Source organism: Anser anser (genome assembly GCF_964211835.1).
Source record: "Anser anser genome assembly, chromosome: 19".
Lineage (NCBI taxonomy): Eukaryota > Metazoa > Chordata > Aves > Anseriformes > Anatidae > Anser > Anser anser.
In genome coordinates this window covers 10624306-10643811 of record NC_139740.1, presented here as the reverse complement: position 1 = coordinate 10643811, position 19506 = coordinate 10624306, and the positions used below count along the sequence as shown (strand labels likewise).

Sequence of the window (19506 nt, the reverse complement as noted above, 5' to 3'; positions counted from 1 at the left end):
AGAAAGTGCGTATTTGCACCTGCCCAAAGTTGCACAAATACGCTAACAGATGCAAAAACAGAAGCTTTTTAAAATTAGTCTCTCAATCCTTATATGTTCAAAGATCTAGGAAAATAACTGTTTACTTGAAGGTGTTTTTCTCCCTCAGATAGAGTAATTGGATAGAAAGCTTCTCTGCTTTTCTTTTCTTGCAACCTTAACATTTAATTCCTACTTGAAAGTTACACTGTTCGTAGCTTATAGTTGTGTTCTTAAGAATCAGTTTTTAAAAGGGTGATAAATACCACAAAGGAAAATACCTGATGCAGAGGTAGATTGATCTGTTTAAGGAGAGCTTTCACTGCCATCTGGAGCTCATACAAGAACAATTGAGTAGGGCAGTCTGAAGTATGATCCATACTTTCCACAGATTCTGAGCCAGAAAGTGTTTGGATCCATTCCCACTCATCTCTGTATGTTGAGTTGAGTTAAAATTAGAAATATAACAAAAGTTCAGTGCACAAGCAGGAATTCAGTGTATGTGGGATCTGTTGATAGTTTAATCCTCATATAGCAAAACACTCTAAAATTGTGCAATCCTGATTGTTTGTGGTTAAAAATCTAAGTTAGAAAAGTTTAATTTTTCTAGCACATGTACATCAGGCTGAACATTCCTTTCTAACATCTGAAAGTCAAACTGCCTTTGAAATATTTCACTAAGACTTCTCACTCCAGGTTTTCTTTTCCACATATTTTATTCCATATCTACTATAATATTTTAAAAAACATGAATAGGAAATGACAACAGTGACAATTAGCAGGTTTAATTTCTGTGACAAACTCTCTTGTACTCACTAGAGCCAAAAAACTTCCTGGTTTTGTTTTGTTTTGCTTGACATATATCCATTCTAGACCTGATAAACATACGGATCATCTTTTTAAGACCAAATCCTTAATTCACCCTGCACTATTCAATCTTGAAAGGCATCCAGCACTGAACGTTCAAGAAAAAAATTACAAGAAACCCCACTGCAAGATGAGTAATATATGTGGAACAATCTGCTCCCAAATAAAGATCTGATCTTAAACTCAAGAGTCAGAGATTGTTATAAACCCTGAAACAGTAGGTTTCATATTCCTTCCAAAATTTTTGTTAGTATTAACTTCTACATTCTGGATATCCTTGTTATCCATATAGATATCCAGTTCCTCTTTGAATCATGCAAAATTCTCAGCTGGTTTCTGAAATGGTATGGGATTAAAAATATCCACAAAAAAAAAGAAGGGGGGAGGGGGGCAAATAAAATGTGTTGCCCACAAGGCAGGGACTAGGCACTGGAAATACATACACATGCCCAATAGATAAGGGAAGCAGTGGACAAATGGAAAATGGCATTTCTGATGCACAGTAGTTCAATGGCTGACAGCATTTGTCTAAACAGGATGTATGTTTGCTGTGTATTAGAGTGAGAAACCAGATATTACACAAAAGAATACACTGAGGAATCACCAACACCAATACCCCGTGGTCAGGGAAAATTAATTTCACTGAATTCACTGGAAGCTGAATCAGGGCTGCAGGCTATGATCTTCCCAAAAGACATATAGAAGATCATTACCACTGTGCAAAATGTGAGCAACCACAGAATACTGTCCTTAGAAACGAACGGGCTCATATGTATCTTTTCTGGATAGGCCTTCAGAATTGCTGGAAATACACAGGTGTACCTACTTAGTTCAGCACTGATCTCTATGGTACACACCTGAGCCACAGTTTGCTGGCAGGTACAGTTCTCCAATGGCAAATTGCATTAGACTTAATGTTCTCTCTCTAAATATGTGTGTGTAAATACGTGTATATTCACTTACTTGGAGACATTGCTGTTGTCTCGGATTTTGACATGACACAGGACATTAGGCAACTTCTGCAACACGAGAACTTTGATTTGATCCACAGAACTGCAGAGTTTAAGGTAACCCAGATACAAGCCAGGAGGAAGGCGTTGCTGACTTCGTTTGTGATAGGAAAGTATGTCCTGTTTTAAGGAAAACAGTCCTACATATAAATAACAATTTTTTTTCCACATAAGTGGAAGAGTTTGGGATCAAAAAGCAACAAATGCTTTTATAGCTGTCTTCTTGTTTCAACAGTGCTCCCAATTCACAAAGTATTTAAGCACATGCTTAAGCATATAAATAATCTCTGGTAGTTTGGATGCACTTGGACAACTTCCTGCTCAAAACCATACACAGGTTCTTAAAGCTCTTTGAGGCACTAGAGGCACTAAAAACTGAGACTTCAACCTTCTTCAACTGTTGGATTTAAACTAGCTTAAACAGCACCCACCTCTGCACTCTTGTCTAACCATTTCACCAGTGAGCTGGGTCAGGGAACTGTTTCAGGAAAAGAAGCAGTTGTTTTTCAGCCCGGTCAGTTCCCTGGTTCACTTCCGGTTTGTAACTAGCACAGATGGACCAGGGTGGCATTGGGGAAAAGCTGTCTGCTGGGAAAGGTGGGACAGAGAGGCTGCATAAAGCAGTACTGTCACCGAAGAAATGCATGTAGAGTCACCACCTAAATCTCTTGAAAACCCGTTCTGTATCACCTGCTATCAACAGGAAGATCTCTGTAATTATAGGAGTTGGTGGTCTGCAAAGTTAAATTCATGGCTCTGTTTTGTGAACAAATATCTTCATCAACAAATAGGGCTCAGAAAGAATTAATACTGATGGTGTATTTGCTGAAGGCAGGAGAAGTTTTTAAGGCTATGTATAGCAGTCCCCAAGAAGTACTTTAAAAAAAAATGATGTCTGCTGCCATCCTAGAAATGTGTGCCTCTGCAGTGGGTGAGGATTAAGACACCTGGCCATACGCCTTTACTCTTGGAACCATCAAATTATCTGCCAGTGCTATGCTTGGCTCTGACCAATGCAATTAGACCCTCATTTTCACAAGCACTTCATGAGCAAAATACCCATTCGATGATTAAACAAGTAATACAAGAAAGGGTGGGCATTAGATAGGAATGTGTAAACCATTAGGGGAACATTTTTTCCACTAGGATCTCTGTGGAAATCTGATCAGGCCTGTATTTTGGGTTTCCTAATATAAAACTTTTGCCCAGATTGACATTTTTCTACACCTTTAACACATTTTAATACAGAAAATCTAACATAGATCAGGTAAGTTTTATTGTCTTTTGGAAATTTTTTAACGTTCCTAAAACCTGGTAATGCATATTTTGATTGCCTGTCAGTTTCCGGTACCAAAAGCACAGTCTCTGCCCAAGAAAGTGCCTCAAACTCAAAAATTAAACTCAAAAATTAGTCATTATCTAGCTGAGGTGAGAAAAGATGGGACTAAGACAATAATTTGTCTTGTAGTATTTTGGGTAACTATGCCACTCAGTTGTAGAGAAGAGGGAGACCGGCTACAGACGTTCTGTGAGAAATAGGTTGCTGTTACCTACAGAAAACATATATAAGTCTTACTTTGAACTAAGTGTTTACAAATACCCTGACTCTTGAAGGGCTGAAAACCCACGCCTCTCAATGATGTTAACTGAACTGATAATGCTAAACACCCTCTAGGATCAATCCTTACCTTGGTATTGTTCTAAATGTGAAGTATGGGGGCATGTTATATGGAAATTAAAGGAGAGTTATGGTCAGTAAAGAATTCTTTAGCAACTATACCAGGCTCCAAGGAACTCTGAACCCCACAGAACAAGTTTATTAAGTAGAACAGTAAGGTTTTAAACATAGGTTTAGTGTTAAGTTTTGAATGGAAAAATCTTATGGAGTGTAGAAATTTTAAGTGTCTGTATAGGTGCTTAAGAACATCACAGAGAATTTTAAAGGTTTTTATATCCCTTACTAAGGAATGCTATAGCATGGCTTCCCGAAACTGATAGAAACTGTACCATTCTCTGCTAGGACTTTGAAGTAATTTCTTTAGAATCTCATGGATATTTTACATATTAAGGATTTGATCCCAGCCCCCTTGGAAGCAATATAAGTCTTTACTTTCAATGGGAGCCTTGCCATTGGTTTTATTGGGCACTGGATTAAGGCCTAAAATTCTACAAGACTCTTCCAAAATCAGGGCTCTGGCACAGGCTTTACAAAAGCAAATAACACACAGTAAGAGAAGCAAAGCACTACCTGGATTGTTATAAGCAAAATGTCTAACGCTGTTGGCTCCTCTGGAGTTGAAAGGGATTTCCTCTGGCTTTGTAGTTTGGATACCTGCATCCATTTACCATTAAAAAATGAATAAAGACTCTCCACTTCTCTTATAGTAACTATCAGTATATTGCCATGTCGATCCTTGATGGGCTCATAAAAAACTCTGCCTAAGTTGTGAGTTCCCAGCAAATTCTAGAAAAGAAGAAAATTATAAAATGAAAGTTATTTATCACATATCAGGAGGGTGGTATTTTTTGAAACTTCCCTTTGTGCTCACTGATGTCAGACCTGTTGACTTCAATAGAAACTACACATAGTGTTTCTTAAACCCTTGCCCAACAGTCACATCATTCGGTGGCAAAAGGAAAAGTTTTTTCCCTAGGTTGTGTTACTGGATTGAATTATGGATCTTCCAGTGTATTTGGTCCAGTAGTGTTTAGTCCAGCATTTGATGGAGAACATTAAATAGACTGTTATGACCCGATAGCTTTGTAAAAGGACACACTGCAAAGTAATTCACCTACACTTCCCCTTTGTGCCTAGTTATGTAAAGGTAAAGGATGCAGTTTTCAAAAGCACTCAGTATTGGTCTAGTGTTGATTCCTTTGGTATCAATGAAGCCCTTCTGGTTTGAGCTTACTGAAGAGCTAGATGCATGCTCAAATGAGAGATGAAGTGCATATCAGAGATACAAAATTCTTCTTCTGTGACTACATCATTCATTTTGGAGACTTCAAATGTTTTCTGGTAGGGTCATTAACTATCATCTCCATTTTCTGCTCTCTGTTTAAAAAATATTATTTTCAGCAACAAAAGCAAGAGGCACTCATGTCTGCATTGAATGTAAATAATTCTGGAGCTGAACTGTGGGGTGTGTTTGTGAAGGAACACAAAGGAATTTGAAGAGACACGGACTCTTTTTCTCTTATTTCAGATACCAAGAATGTGCTAGACAAACCAGCAGAATCTAACAAACTACCAAGGCAAAGCTCTCCAGGAAAATATGTGAGGATTAAAGAAAAGTAATTTTAAAAGACTCCACATAAAATACATATTTTGGTCAAAATCCCTTTCCTCACACAGTAAGGCATCTGCTTATAGGTGCAAATACATTCAATCCAGTGACCAGCCACTGAAGAGATTCCCAGATGTCTTAAAGAAAAATGCCTAACATTTAAAATATGCTCATTACTTCAGGACTTTTCAAGAGATCTACAGTGAGCTGGATAGGGATGGGGGTTGTTTAAAATGAGAACTTGAATTCACAATGTAGCACACTGTACATTTAGGGAAGTGCTGAAACTTTATGACATTGTAAACTGATAGATTATCCTGAATTTATTTATCTGTACTTAGCAGACAATATTTACTTATAAACTTAATAGTTAAATTATTTATAACCTCTAGGTTATAACACAGTGGGGCACAGTGACTGCCCTTTATGCAGCATAACTTAGCTACTTTAGCTTTATGCATCCCTCTCCAGAGCACACTGTTGATGTCTATATATCACATCCTCTTTTTCTTAACTGCCTGTTGAGGTTAGCCTCTGTAGCTGAGTAACACTGGGTGGTTTGGCTATACATTTTGTATTAATTCATGTGTCCACGGATGGGACAAATCATTGCAGGTAGATGTTTAGCCATCTAGTTGTGATGTTAATTTCATTACTGCAATATAAGATTGTGCCTAGGTGGAGGCAAATAGATCTTTGCTGTCACTGATGACTATATTCTGAATGACAGTCCAGAAAAAAGAATGAGGACACCTACTCATATACTAAAAAAGTTTTGTGTCTGCTTAGCTTGGCATCCCGTCGCTTCTGTTTTGCTTGCTTAGTTGTCTAGTGGTAACAGCAGGCAAAATTACAATCCCTGTTGTCTCTGAATCCACTGATCTAGTCCCTTAGCAGCTGTATTATCACTGATCTTTTCCATTCTGTCCTAAATTCCTGTGGAGTCAGACTGTTAACTGCCTCAATAAAATGTATTCAACCACATAAACTTTATTGAGATCCTTCCATTGGTGGATCCCATTAGGCCACACACTGTTAAAGGTTGGCAGGTCGGTGACAATCCCTGTGTTCATCAGGGGACCAAACTAACAGAACAAACGATAAGGACAGTAAATTTGCCGCAAATTCAACAGAGCAATATACCACATGGGCACATTTGCTGTATCTCTGTGCTTCAAGCTCTACTCTTAACATCTCCAGTAGCAAATAATAACGCAATGTACTAGGAATCTTGGTTATCTCAAAGTGCAGTCAGTGCACACTAACAACGCTCTGTTACAGGCAACCTACACAGAAGGAATGAAACTGAGCTAACCAAAGGAGTCTGTGCTACCTAGGCTGAGCTAACCACACCGGAGGGACCTTTCAGCAGATGTAGTTAAAACTGTCTCCAGTGAGAGCTCAAAGGACTGACAAGCAGCTGCTGCTTAACACAGGTGGTCCTTCAATAAAGGTACAGCAGACTGGCATTCCATGTATTTCGGGATACTTTGGGGAAATCAATCAAGACAGGTGGTTGCCCAGGAAGGCTACTCTCCTGTACAGCCTGCTTTGCCAAAAGATGTAAAACAAACCCCACATGGATATTCTTAATAATGGCCACAAAGTATCTGGCTCTCACAGCTGCTATAAAATCTAGCTTATTGCATCGACTGGCAATAAGAAGAGGGATGGCTGCATGGCTGACACATGAGCCAAGCAATATGAAGATCTTCATTAATTCCATGACTGTACCACAGAGTTTTCTGGGCAGCTTTGGTGACTTCATTCAAACAAAAGGTAGTAGAGTGAGGTCTGGGTATACTTTTTCTGTAGGAATCATGGCCACATATTTTTGAACATGTATTTTACTACAACAGTAAACACTCATAGAATGGTTTGGGTTGGTAAGGACCTTAAAGATCATCTAATTCCAAGCCCCCTGCCATGGGCAGGGACACCTCCCACTAGACGAGATTGCTCAAAGCCCCATCCAACCTGGCCTTAAACACTTCCAGGGAGTGTGAATCCACAGCTTCTCTGGGCAACCTATTCTAGTGCTTCTCAGCCTGTCTTCAGAGCAGAGGTATTCCAGCCCTTTGATCATTCAGATTGTATCAGTATCACAGGTTGGAAAGAAACCAGGTCTCCTGAAAGTCACTGCCGTGCCTTAACAACATGATGTGAATGTGCATGTAGTGCTGCTGTCCCTACCACTCTGCTGAGGGGTCAGAGAAAAATCTATGCACCACTTCACCTTTCTTAGTCTTTAAGAGTCTATACAGGTTTCTGGTTGGTTCTCTGCACAGAGGTACATCTCAGATTCATTCATACTGAATGACCAACCACAACAGCATAGCCATGCTGTTGGTCAAACAGTGTTGCTTTGGCCTAGAAGCTGTTCTCAAGTAGTTTGTAAGCCACAGATGAATCAAGAGTCATGTTCTGGCAACTTCAGAAGTCTACTTGTCCTTCCTTTTGGGGTCAGAAGCTACCTACTATTATAGGTGTCCAGATAGCACAAAGGAGTGCTAAATCTTACTTAGAGTTTAAATGCTTCTCAAATATACTAATAATTAATAATTAACAGGCTTTCTAAGAGGTTTCTGAGCAGTGAATATTAGGAGTGTAACCTGTGAACTCCCAATCTGCAAACCCACAGCATTATCTGGGGTTGTTATTTACTGGTTCATATCTGTTTCTTCCTCTGCCACTATTATTTTGTTCCTGTCTTTTTCCTATTATTTACTTCTAATGTAACTGCTTCCAGCTGGCAAGACAGAATCAGTAGCTCACTTCACTGTAGATAATAACACTGCTCCAAAGAATAGGCCAGTGCGGAGTGGTGAACCAAAGGACAGCTGGCAGTACTTTCCCTTAGAGATCAGAAAGTCACTAAGTTAGTAGCTGGAAATATGCAATGAAACCAACCTGTAGCTGTGCTGCTGCAGAAAGCATCTTTTGCCTGGCTTGAAGTGTTGTTGATGAGGACACGGATATAGACATATTCTGCCTCAGCCATCTGATGTCATCCCACATACAAGACAACTGCAAAAATATGTCTAGTTCAGTCAATTTTTTGTTGTCAGCATTTACAAAAGCAGAAATGAAACTAAAAGCATTTTGGACTTAGAAAAATCAGTGGATATTGTTCATTTTGAGTTCTTGTGGGCGGCAAGGAGTTGCCTAGATAAACAAGAAACAGATACAGAAGTCATTCTGTAAACATCATGCACCTATTTCAATTGCCTTTTAGACTACTGTTTAAAATTGATTTACTGTTCTTTAGGAAATTAAAAATAGTGTGAAGGTATCTTGAATGATGGTATAACCATAATACCAACTTCAAAACCTCTAGTTACTTTTTTTGTGTTCTTCCTCTAAATGTTCATAAAAGTTTTATGTTCCTAGTTTGCAATCATTGATGTAGGATCATGCATTTAAAAGTTAATTGTGCTACTGTGAGTGACCCAACCAGAATTTAACCCATATAAAGGGTATGTGAAAATTACATTTTGACATGAGTGAAAGGTAAAGCACTTAATCTATTAGCTTTTTAATGTGCTCAGAACGATCAGCTAAGGTTTATGCATGGCTAGCAACAAAATTGTAGAAACAATATACAAAAATTAGGCTCCCATTACCTTTGTGAACCACAGGAAATCCTGCATAATTGAACTACTGTGAGAGTCATCAATTTCCACAATTGGGATTTGATCTTCATTGGTTACTAATAAATTGTCTTTGTAAAAAAATATAACAGATAAGTAGAGTCCCCTAAAGAAACAAAAGAAATATTGTCAAACAGCTTTCATGTCTATTGATATCCATGCCAAATTTTAGCCAATGAATCATAGAGTTTAAGTTCTGAGGTGGCAAATCAAGTCATCTGGTCTTAACTTTTGTGTTATTATAGATCATGCAACTTCAACCAGTGAATTCTGAAAAATATTTGGGAAGCTTATCACTTTAGATGATGTACAACTACAAGAATTTAAGGAATTATGAATCTGTGCAAGCCAATGACATCAATTTTAATAAGAGTTTTGCCAGAGTAAACAGCACCCAATGGGAGGGGGGTGGGGGGAGGGATGTTTTGCTCTCTAGAAATCAAAAATTTTACCAAAACCTTTTTATCATTATTGGCCTTAGTTTTGCTCTCATTACTTCAGGGTAAAACTGAAGTAACTCAATTGAAATCGGGAGAGTTATTATGGATTTACATTAGTGTAATTGGGTGTAATTTGGCCAGCATATCTGCAAAACTGTTTATACAGATCATTCCTTTCAGTATTTACCCTTGCAATTAGTTGCATACATTAAGTAGTTGCCTTAGGGAATTTAAAAACTCTGGAGAGCTCTTCTGAAAGAATCAAACTCTTATCAAAATACAAAGAAGAAAAAGCAAACTGAATACCCCTGGCAATGAAAAAAGAAATAATCCAGTCTAAAAAAACCTTCATTTGCTAAAACTATCAAGGCAGAGGTTTTTTTGGGTCACACTGGGCTGCAAACCTAGCTAAAAATGTTACAGAATTCTCAATATGTTGCTTGTGGCCAGTGAGATATTAGTATCTATTAGAACATGTTGTCTGAGTTCTGCATTTTATATTATGAATGAAATAAATTCTGTGGTTTCCTTATTGAGCAGCAACAGATGCAGTACTTTAACAATACCTCAGTAACTGCACTGTTGTGTTTGCACACAATACTTCACTTTAGTAAGCTCAAATCCATTTCCAGCAGTAACAATCAAAGATTGCTAATGATTTCAGTAGGAACTGGAGCACTATTTTCCTATTAGATGCATGTCTCACACATATATAGTTTTATCAGGTTTATTTGGATTGATTGTTGTTTCATTGGGAGTAGAACCTGCTTACATCCATTTTTAAGGTGCTGTTCACTATTACATAAAAGCAACAACTGCTAGATAAAACTCAGAACGTTTGGGAGATAAAATGAATGACAAACCGTTTCAGAGTCTTCACAAATTTGTTCGATGAATGAAACAGGTGCTTCAGGCTTCTAGACACTGATTGCTTGCGACCAGCATTCTGTAATTTGGAACTTTCTGAAATGGAAAAAAAAAAAAACAAAAAAACCACAACTAAACCCAGCTGTTACATTTCAGTTAATAACACATAAAAAACCTTTCTCTCTAGAACCACAATACTAATACTAATTAGTTAGTGTCCTCTTTATTCCTTTCAACAGACAACATTTAGGAACATGCTCATATACAACTTTTTTTCCTTGTTTTTTCATTCTCTTAACAATATTGCACATCAAGCAATTTCCTTAATTGCAGCAAATTCAGAGTTGGTAAAATTGTTGTTTGTTCCTAGGACAAGTATAGCTTAAACCAGTATCACATACTCTTAGTGTTCAGGATGGATATGAATTTTACAAGTGGTCTCAAAAACACAAGAGAATCAAACCATCAGCCAGCATTTTAGGATAATGTAATTCCTCAACATATGTCCATGAGACCTGCTTTGTGTCTGCAAGGATCTTGGACCAGCTCTCACAATAGAAGAACAGACTCAAAATATAAAAATTTGCTCAATATTCTTAAAAAAAAAAAAAAGTTTTATTTACATATTGCCTAATTTTTTATTTTCATGAATTTCACTTAATGTGTTTCCTTCTCTGATATATGGCCGGAGTTTTCTTTTAAGCCAAAGAAAAATCTTCCAGTGGAACTGAAACTCGAGCTCTGTGAAACAGCTGTGACCACCTGTATACCTGTAAGTGGTTTTTAGAAGGTATGCCAATAGATGGCAGTCAGCAACATGCACTGTACAATAATATTAGTATTGTCAGGTAGTTATCCACGTATGGCTTGTAAAAGGAATGGGTGTTTAAAACTTAAAAATAAAATAAAATAAAAATTCTTTAGGTATTTCCTGTGATCTGAAAAGAAATACCAACAGAAAAATCTATCTGTGAAATTATATCTCAGTCTTCCAATATCTGACTGTTTTCTCTTTATTTGGAGGAAGTACAGATACCCATCCAGACTGAATCACCAAACATTTTGAGGGACAATCCTCTCCAGTAGGGAAAAATATAACTCATGAAAGATCTTACAAGAAAACTATTTGTTGAAAGCTGATAATCAGTCTGCTTAGGTGTATTCAGAGTAACATATTTCCCACATACCTCCAGTGCAAAATAGGAGGTGTCTCCCTAGCAAGTTCTAAGTTTGAAAGTTTAAAGAACATCTAAATTTGCTCTTGTCAAAACCCCATCTGTGGAAGCACTCAACATATTTTTAAGTGACGAATAAATTTGCACCATAATTTGCACATTGAAAACCACAAAAAGAAGACACATTGTTAGCATAATTACCACTCTGCTGAACAGCAAGTACAAAGAGAGCAAGGTTCTATTGGGGTGAAATAATACAATTCAGATGTATGAGACTTATTAGATCATCAAATCCATTGTCTTTCCACTGCAAACTTGGTCTCTATGGCATATTCTCCAATGCAATGTTCATTTTAGTTTAAATAGACTCATTCTAATCTATGGCTGCTCCTTTGATGCAACTGATCTTTGTTTTCTTTGTCTTTTTGAAAAAATAATTTGTTTTTCTATCCATATCTCCTCAGATCATTTTTATTTTACTCTGAGCTTTCTTCAGTATATCACAGTAATGTAAACCAAATGCTATATGACAACTCTTGTCTTACTGTTTCCTTCTTCCAAGGTTAAGACCAATTTAGGAATATAAATTTCATCCTAATTATGCAATTTTCTCCTATATCAGCAATGGATGGAATGGAAGAGGAAATTGCTAAAAGCAAAGCAACATAATTCTGTATTAAACACCTAGAGACTGCAGCATTACAGTAAGAGGGCACATTACAAGTGAATATAAGTTACTGGGCTATTCAGTGGTTTGGGTTTGGTCCACAGCTTCTTTGAAGCCAACAGCAAAAGACATAATGCAAAACTAGATGGAGACTGTAAATTCTTCTACATTGCTGTTTGCTTTTGTTTTACAGTACAGTATGTCTAGAAGCCAAAAAACATGGAGATGAGATTAGAGGATACTTTGGATCTATAGGAAATGAAACTTTAACAGTCTGTTATTTAATTAACTAATAAATAACAGAGTAACCTTTGTACAGCAGCACCAGGAACAACAAAATAAGTCAATACTAATAAATGATACGGTAGAGCTGTGAGCTCTTTTAATAGTTCAGAAGCAAACATATATTGGCCAAGATTAGAGAAGTTCCAGTGAATATATTTAGATCAGAAGCTTTCACACTGGACAATTAACTATATTTAGCAGTTTTTCTCTTGGGTAGGATTTATAAATGTTTCTTTGCAGTTCACTTAAATACAACAGATACTTAAAAGCAACCTAAGTTGATTGTGGAGGAATAAGAACAAAGTTGCATGCTCAGCCTGTTAGCATGCATCTGCTCTAGAGGAATGTCTGTTATGCCGTGCCATTTCTCCGAGAAGGAAGATCATCTGGAATTCTTTGTCCTATCTCTAGACAAACGGGTGCCTCTCCTCAAGTGGGGCAGATGTGAAGTAAATGGAATTACCTCAGTGCAAAATTATCTGGGAAGAAATCTTAGCCCCGCAGATCAGACAGCCTGTGGAACAGCTAAAGATCATTAATGGTAATACTGAATAATGAAGCAAATTAGCACAAGAGGAGCTAGATCCCACTGAAATCCTAGCAGAGGGCACACAATGGGATTTAAAGTTTTTACTAACAGTGCAAATTTACGAAAACACATCATATAACTGGAAGCTTCTGGGAAAAAAAAAAAACACAACATACTCAATTTAAAGGTACATAATTTTAGCAGTGCAGACAACTGACATTGGGATAATATGCACAGAGGCATAATTCCATGCAGAAGTTAAAGGCATACATAGCAGACAGACACCTCAATAGCTTAAGACCATCATAGATTCCATATTACCTCACCTCAAGAAGGAATGTCTTTCAAAGAAAATTCTGTATCTCATGAAGAAGCTATAGGCATGATAGTCATATTACTGAGTGGTGTATTTTGGAGTACAAAGTCATGCTCAACAGCTGAAATTTTAACTTCTTAAATTGTCTATCCGACCTTCTTAGTCCATGGCCAAGTTCTTCAGACTGTTTTTGTATATTCTCATTAAAAAAATAAAATCTACACTTTTAAAATGTGTCATGGAATCAGAGATCCTTCTTTTTGTTAAATGCAATGAAAATAGGCTATCTGATTGTGAATCAACTTATGATTAGAAAAAAATTTATTTCACTTCTGATTTCTCTAGTAAAATACATTTCAACCAAATTACAGAAGGAAAATATCTGGTAAGCATTTTACTGAAGAGTTGGGTTCTTTTCTTAATGAAGCATCACACAATTGCTTAATCCACTCAGAACTGTTTAGAAAGAATGATCTACAAGCAAAAAATACTTAAAAAATACATTTGAAGTGTTGCCAGGACATACAATTGTAGTAATTCAGTTATGATCGTCTGTAGCATGGTATTATGAAGACAAATGGATGACTGTTGTTTGTAATCATCAGGGTTTTCCAGAAGATTAAACATATGAAAGCAAAGCTTCCTAAGTAATTCCCTAGGAGATTTCATCATATCACAGAGCAGGTTCAAAAGCAACAGCTGATCTAATTCCAAAAGCTCTTAAACTCACTGTACATTCCAATGTATTCTTCCTGGTATTTTTGTAAGCTTGTTTTCTTTAGTCCCTGAAATGCAAAGCATAGGGGAAAACGCAGGCTTCAGTGCAAAGCCTGAATGAACAGACCTGAGCAAGAGATGTGTGGAATCTGGGTGATTTAACCCTCCCAGATCACGCTGGAGCACTAACACACAACCTTTTTCATGTAGCTCTTGCATTCTGAGGCTTTCACCTATGTTATCCAAATAATCTTAGACCGTCTAGATGGACTACCCTCTCCACTTTTTTCACCTCCTTTGCACTCCTCCTCCACTCTCATTCAGCCAGCCTGAGCACCATGCATGTGATATCCTGCTGAGGAATCACTTAATGGAAAGCCAAGGTGCCAAGGCTTCAGCTTTGAATCTCTCTGTCTTCACTTAGCTTTAATTCACTGCAAATCAGTGGCTGTAAGCAGATTCAAGGATACTCTTCAAACAATTTGCAGCTATTTATTGACATCTCTAAAACAAATGAGGAAAACAGAGGTTACAATATGCACTTTCTCAGAGGAGTGTGGTAAAGAGAAGCATGGTAAAAACTGATTAAATGTATAAAAAGCATATCCATGCTGATTTCTGTCCATGACAGTCGAAACAGGCTTCTGTATTATATTAAATGAAAAACTTTATGGGAGCTTTTCAGTCACACACAATAGCTTATCTCAGATCCTTGATCAGATTTCTCAGATTTCACTAAGACTGACAAATAACAGAATCAAATTTCAGAGTCAAAATGATGTCATAATTCTTACTTTTTCTGCAGTTTTTTTTTTTTTTTGGTCTTGATTCTTTTGCAAATTACTGAAATACAACAGATTGACATTAGTTGTATATTTAAGGTAAGTTCCAAAGGCTCTCCTATTATGTTACAAACCTGATTTATCCAAAATATACTACTGTATAATGTTAACATTACAAGCAATTATGAGATTTTTATTTGTTTGGAGGCAAGGGTGTTGCTCAAGCTGACTCCACAGTGTAGTACTGCCATATGTAATTTCCCACATCCTCTTTCTGACATGCAAGAAAATGTTCTGAGCTAAACAGATTTTCTATATTGTTGTTATTTATTATTTAAGGAAAAGGAGTTAGGAAATCAGTAACAGAATTGTCTGTGCTTTGCTTTGTGACTGGAGTTAATTTCTGGAGCAGTGGTATTTTATAAGAACCAGGCACTGGTGTCAAATTCTTAAAAGAAGGGATTTTCTGCATGTTGTTTATAACTGCTTCTTTTCTGGGCTGGAATGTCAGTAAAACAATTTATACTAAGAATATTCTCAGATGTTCCATCACTTATTCTCTGTTGACTAGGAAGGTGGCCTGAAAGACCTGAGATATGTACTAACTTCAGAAGGGAAAAACTGTACCATGGAAAAAGACTTCTTTAATAGCATGAAAAAGCTACATAAGAGATAGAATACATCATTTTATTTTCACTAGCAAGACCACCTGCAAGTGATAATGCTTGCATGGATTTTAATTAGAGAAACGACATTTTCTTGCAATATCTCCTTTCTCTTTCCAAGCAACATAGCTGAATAGTTTAAGTTGCTATGGTTACAATGGGTTGTGGCAGACTGTGGATTGTCATGATTGTGGCATATTTGCACATAAAGAACAAAGGCCGCATCTTTCCAATTCAGCCACATGATTTTAGCCCTAAGTATTTCTATGATTTTAAATCAACTGATGCAGCTTGAAATAACAGTCATACTACATGGAGAAAAATGAAAACTTCATGGTAGTTCAACTTTTCAGTTTAAAATAAGTTCCTTTGCAATGAGGGATTATTCCAGTTAGAAGTTTATTTTAAGAAAATAAATAGCACTTTTCAACAACCCATATAGAACAGGAGTTTTTATATATTCTTTAAAAAGAATGCCAAGCTGTTGCCTTGGCTCTTGAGCTATTAAAGGCACAGTCTGTTTCTCATGAATGAAGAGCAAAGAGCTGGCTGAGATTCGAGCTCTCTCCCAGTTTTGATCCATTCTATTTGAAAATGTAGCAATCTTATCTTCCCACTGCATTGTGCAACTATTTTTCATTATAGATTGGCATCACATCCAGTAGAGTACTTAGTGTCTTCCATTTGGAGGCAGCCAAGTACCTCTTTTGATCCAAACCAGTTGTTAAATGTCTAAAGTATTTCTTTATATGAAAAAATAAAAGAAAGATCCTTGAAGCATTTTAGCAGAATCCTGTGTAAAACTGATTTGTAGGAATAAACAAATCAATAGATGTGTAGGGTACAGAGGGAGAAAGGGTGTGTCTCTGCTTGTGCACATTCTAGCTTTCAGATGTTTTCATCCAACTAATTTCAAGGGTTAAGCGCAAGATAGTACGCTAAAGTGATTCCAGATGGGCCAATATTAATATCTTTCTTTTCCTGATGAATGAGAAGGTATGACCTAGTTAGAAAACTGCTAAAATTACAGGCGCCACGGAGGCTTCAGCTGGTGCCCTACCACATAGATATTTATCCTTACCTCTGCAATTATAATGCTGATGAGCTGCTCGAACCTGCTGAAGGAGACGTTCCAAGGCCTCAGTGTGTCCCCTGTGCCGAGGTTCTCTTCCACTGCAGTCTTTCCAGTCTATTGAACAAAGGAAATAAACAGAAATGAAACACAAAGGAGCAGGAGAAGGTTTTAAAATATTTTCTTGCCTCTGATATTTCTGGGCTTTATGGGATTCTTACATCTGGGCATACAGGAGAAAATGGCAGTTGTTTTTAAGTCTGCTGTTGTTACTTATACAATAAGCTTCCTTTGCCTTGTGCCAGCTAGGTAATTAATCATAATGATTATTAACAAAGAGCTCACAATCAGCTCCCAGTAGCTCCTGTAGTGACTGACTAGACAATAGCTATTTCTCTTCAGTACATAAATGGCCTCTGCTGCTTTAGCGTCAGAGCTGCTCTCAGCCTGTACCATCCTGACCCTCTCAGTACCTCCCTAGGATCACACTACTGCTCCTTCTGCATTTTGTTGAAGCACCAGGAGGCTAAATGACTCTCCTGCAGTTATATAGGGAACTTCTTGCGAAGCAGAGATTGAACATCTTCCTATCCTGAGTTAGCTCCGTAGCCACAGAAACACACTCCGAGCAAAAGAATTTCTGAAAATCTACACCCAGCAAAGAGACCTGAATGAACAGTTCCTGCCCTGGAGTCCACAGTCTGCTCAGCACTGCACTCAAGAGGCCAGAAGCTGCGGTTTCTGTCCCACATCCCCTGAGTCTACAAAAGTACTTGTTTCACTGTTATTTTGCTGCTAGCTATAATCTCAGTCTTCATTTTAAAAAGCAGACAATCCTTTCACAAACTGGTGAATCAAACTGTCTATCGGAGAAGAGCTTTTTTATTCCAGATTTGACTATTTTTATACTTTAATTATAATAAAAAAAATTACACTACAGTTTCCTGACTCGAAATAATGGTGGATCAGGGTATTAAGAAATTTGTCTCCAAGGGAGTTATCCAGATAACCAAGAGTAGAATTTTCTCCCACTATGGTAGCACATTTTTGTTTGCAAACAGAATTTTTCTTTAGCATAGTTTTAGCTTTATTCTGGGGTAAACGAGCAAAATTGCAGTGAAATGGGACAATGGTACTGCAACAGCCTTGTTTATCCAACCCTCTCCATTACCACTATTGAGACTAGGTACAGCTTGCTTTATTTTCTCACATTAGCATGCAAGGTTATTAAATTGTTACATTAGCCTAATAAAAACAAGTGCTAATGCAATAAAATGAAAACTCCCACTTTACTGCACTAATCAATACAAGGGAAACTGCAATATGCTGAGCCAGTTCAGCAAGGAACACTAAGCCTGGAAAAGTGACTAACAATAGAATGTGATTATAGTAGATTAAAAATTACAAACAGAAATTTATAGTCCTAATGGAACCTGAGAATACCTGCCATAAGTTTGAAACCGAAAAAAGGCCTTTGGGTGTCTGGAACATTTTTTGTGTCTATGGGCTAGATTCTACCAAAATGTGTATCCACACTAGAGTATTTTACATACTGCATGCATCCCACAGCTCCACCAACTTCAGAACTGAAATCTATAACAATGGTTCAATGGATAGGATCTATAATGCTACAAGACAGAAGACAAAATATGATATGTGCAAGCATTTTGGTTCTACCAGTTTGAATTTAAGTTTTGATCCATTTATGTGCTGACAAAAGAAGTTCCATAAAACTGAACTCTAGAAAAAAGAAATGAATGTCAAAATATTGGGTTTTTGTTTGTTTGTTTGTTTGTTGCTTGTTTGTTTGTTTTTGGTAATGTTATTGACTAGAGGACAACGTTCTGTTGAAGGACTGGAGAAGAATAAAAGATAAGAAAAATGAATTAACATATGATATTGGGGGGGGAGAAGTGAAAGGAGTTTGGTTGTATTTATTTATTTCACTTCTAAATGACATGTTAACTAAATCATGAATTCCAGCATATTTTTTTTTCTTTTCTTTGAAGAGCCAGAAATTCTGATGAAAGCAACATGAATAATCAAACTGGGAGCGCAAACAAGCTCAACCTACTTGAAGGAGAAGCATATGCAGGAGTAGATTTGCGTGGAGGTCCCCATCCTTTCATGTTGTATGCTGAAACATGAACGTAATACCTCTGACCCTGCAAATGGAAACAACTGGAGTCAAAACTTGCATTTGACTCAAAATCTTGGCTGTAATAACTAGAGAGGAGTCCCTCCCTAAGTTCCTTTCTTTGAAAATCTCTTAAGTAACTTTCAAGGGTGTCAACTGATGCACCATGACAGACGGAAGAACAGCACAAAGATTTCAGGGCAGGTGATTTGCAGAGGGTTAACAGAACACATTGATTCCAATTGACAAATTGTAATCTCTTCTACCATAGCAGAGTCCTGGGAACAATCACTTCAAGAATAAGGAAGTCCCATTTCTCCTTCTTGCTACAAGCACAGCAGCTGAAGCTTCACCTGGCTGCCACTAAAATCAGTCAGACCTTTATCCCTTATCTTGATGTGTAAACCTAGGCCAATGGAAAGTGCTTCTGAAAGTTTAGTTTTCATTTACAAATGTTATATACTCTGGAGATTATAAACAAACACACCATAAGCACTGTTCTTAAGCATGCCTAAGAAATTGACTGTGCAAGTTTGCTTAATTTTTAACTTAAGAAATTACTTTGTTTTGTTGCTGGAAAATGAAAAGCAGAGGAAATGCATATTGTGGCTCAGCTCCCTAGCAAACAGCCTGACAAATCAAAGATTTCGCCAGAGAAAAGGCTAGGAAAAAAAATTATATATATAAAAATTTTCTATTCTATTACATAGAATTGGAGTTTTATACTGTGTCCATTTCTTAGCCTTTAACGTTAATTCTCCCATTTTGAGACCCTATGTATTAGGGCCCTGGCCAACGGCTTTTGAAACATGCCTCCCCTACCATAACTTTGTAGGCCTGATTCAGTGTGCAGTGAGTTCAGTGGAAAGACTGAAGTTCAGTGGATGCTGGGTTGGGCTGCTGCTGATGTTTCCAGTGGAAATAGTAGTGTATATTTTGAGCAAGCTTCATTTTCATCAGGTATTTTTTGAAATTAAAGTTGCTTGCACAAATGGTCCTGAACAAGCAGTAGAAAGAAGGTG

The 19506-nt window shown here is 37.3% G+C and overlaps 1 protein-coding gene across 13 annotated transcripts in view; it reads right to left on the bottom strand.

The window, feature by feature from the left end:
• The window catches only part of ANKFN1 (ankyrin repeat and fibronectin type III domain containing 1), a 225121-nt gene that overhangs the window by 108848 nt on the left and 96767 nt on the right, over window positions 1-19506 (bottom strand). For 11 of the 13 annotated variants that reach the window (XM_083805345.1, XM_083805343.1, XM_083805342.1 and 8 more), the window contains 8 exons: window positions 18422-18512; window positions 16357-16464; window positions 10136-10235; window positions 8806-8938; window positions 8093-8209; window positions 4144-4359; window positions 1849-2015; window positions 300-450 (listed from right to left, as the gene is read on the bottom strand). In XM_083805345.1, coding sequence (XP_083661471.1) covers window positions 300-450; window positions 1849-2015; window positions 4144-4359; window positions 8093-8209; window positions 8806-8938; window positions 10136-10235; window positions 16357-16464; window positions 18422-18512 — 1083 coding nt within the window. The remainder of the gene's footprint in view (window positions 1-299; window positions 451-1848; window positions 2016-4143; window positions 4360-8092; window positions 8210-8805; window positions 8939-10135; window positions 10236-16356; window positions 16465-18421; window positions 18513-19506) is intronic. The other 2 variants (XM_083805341.1, XM_083805340.1) reach the window with 2 other exon arrangements.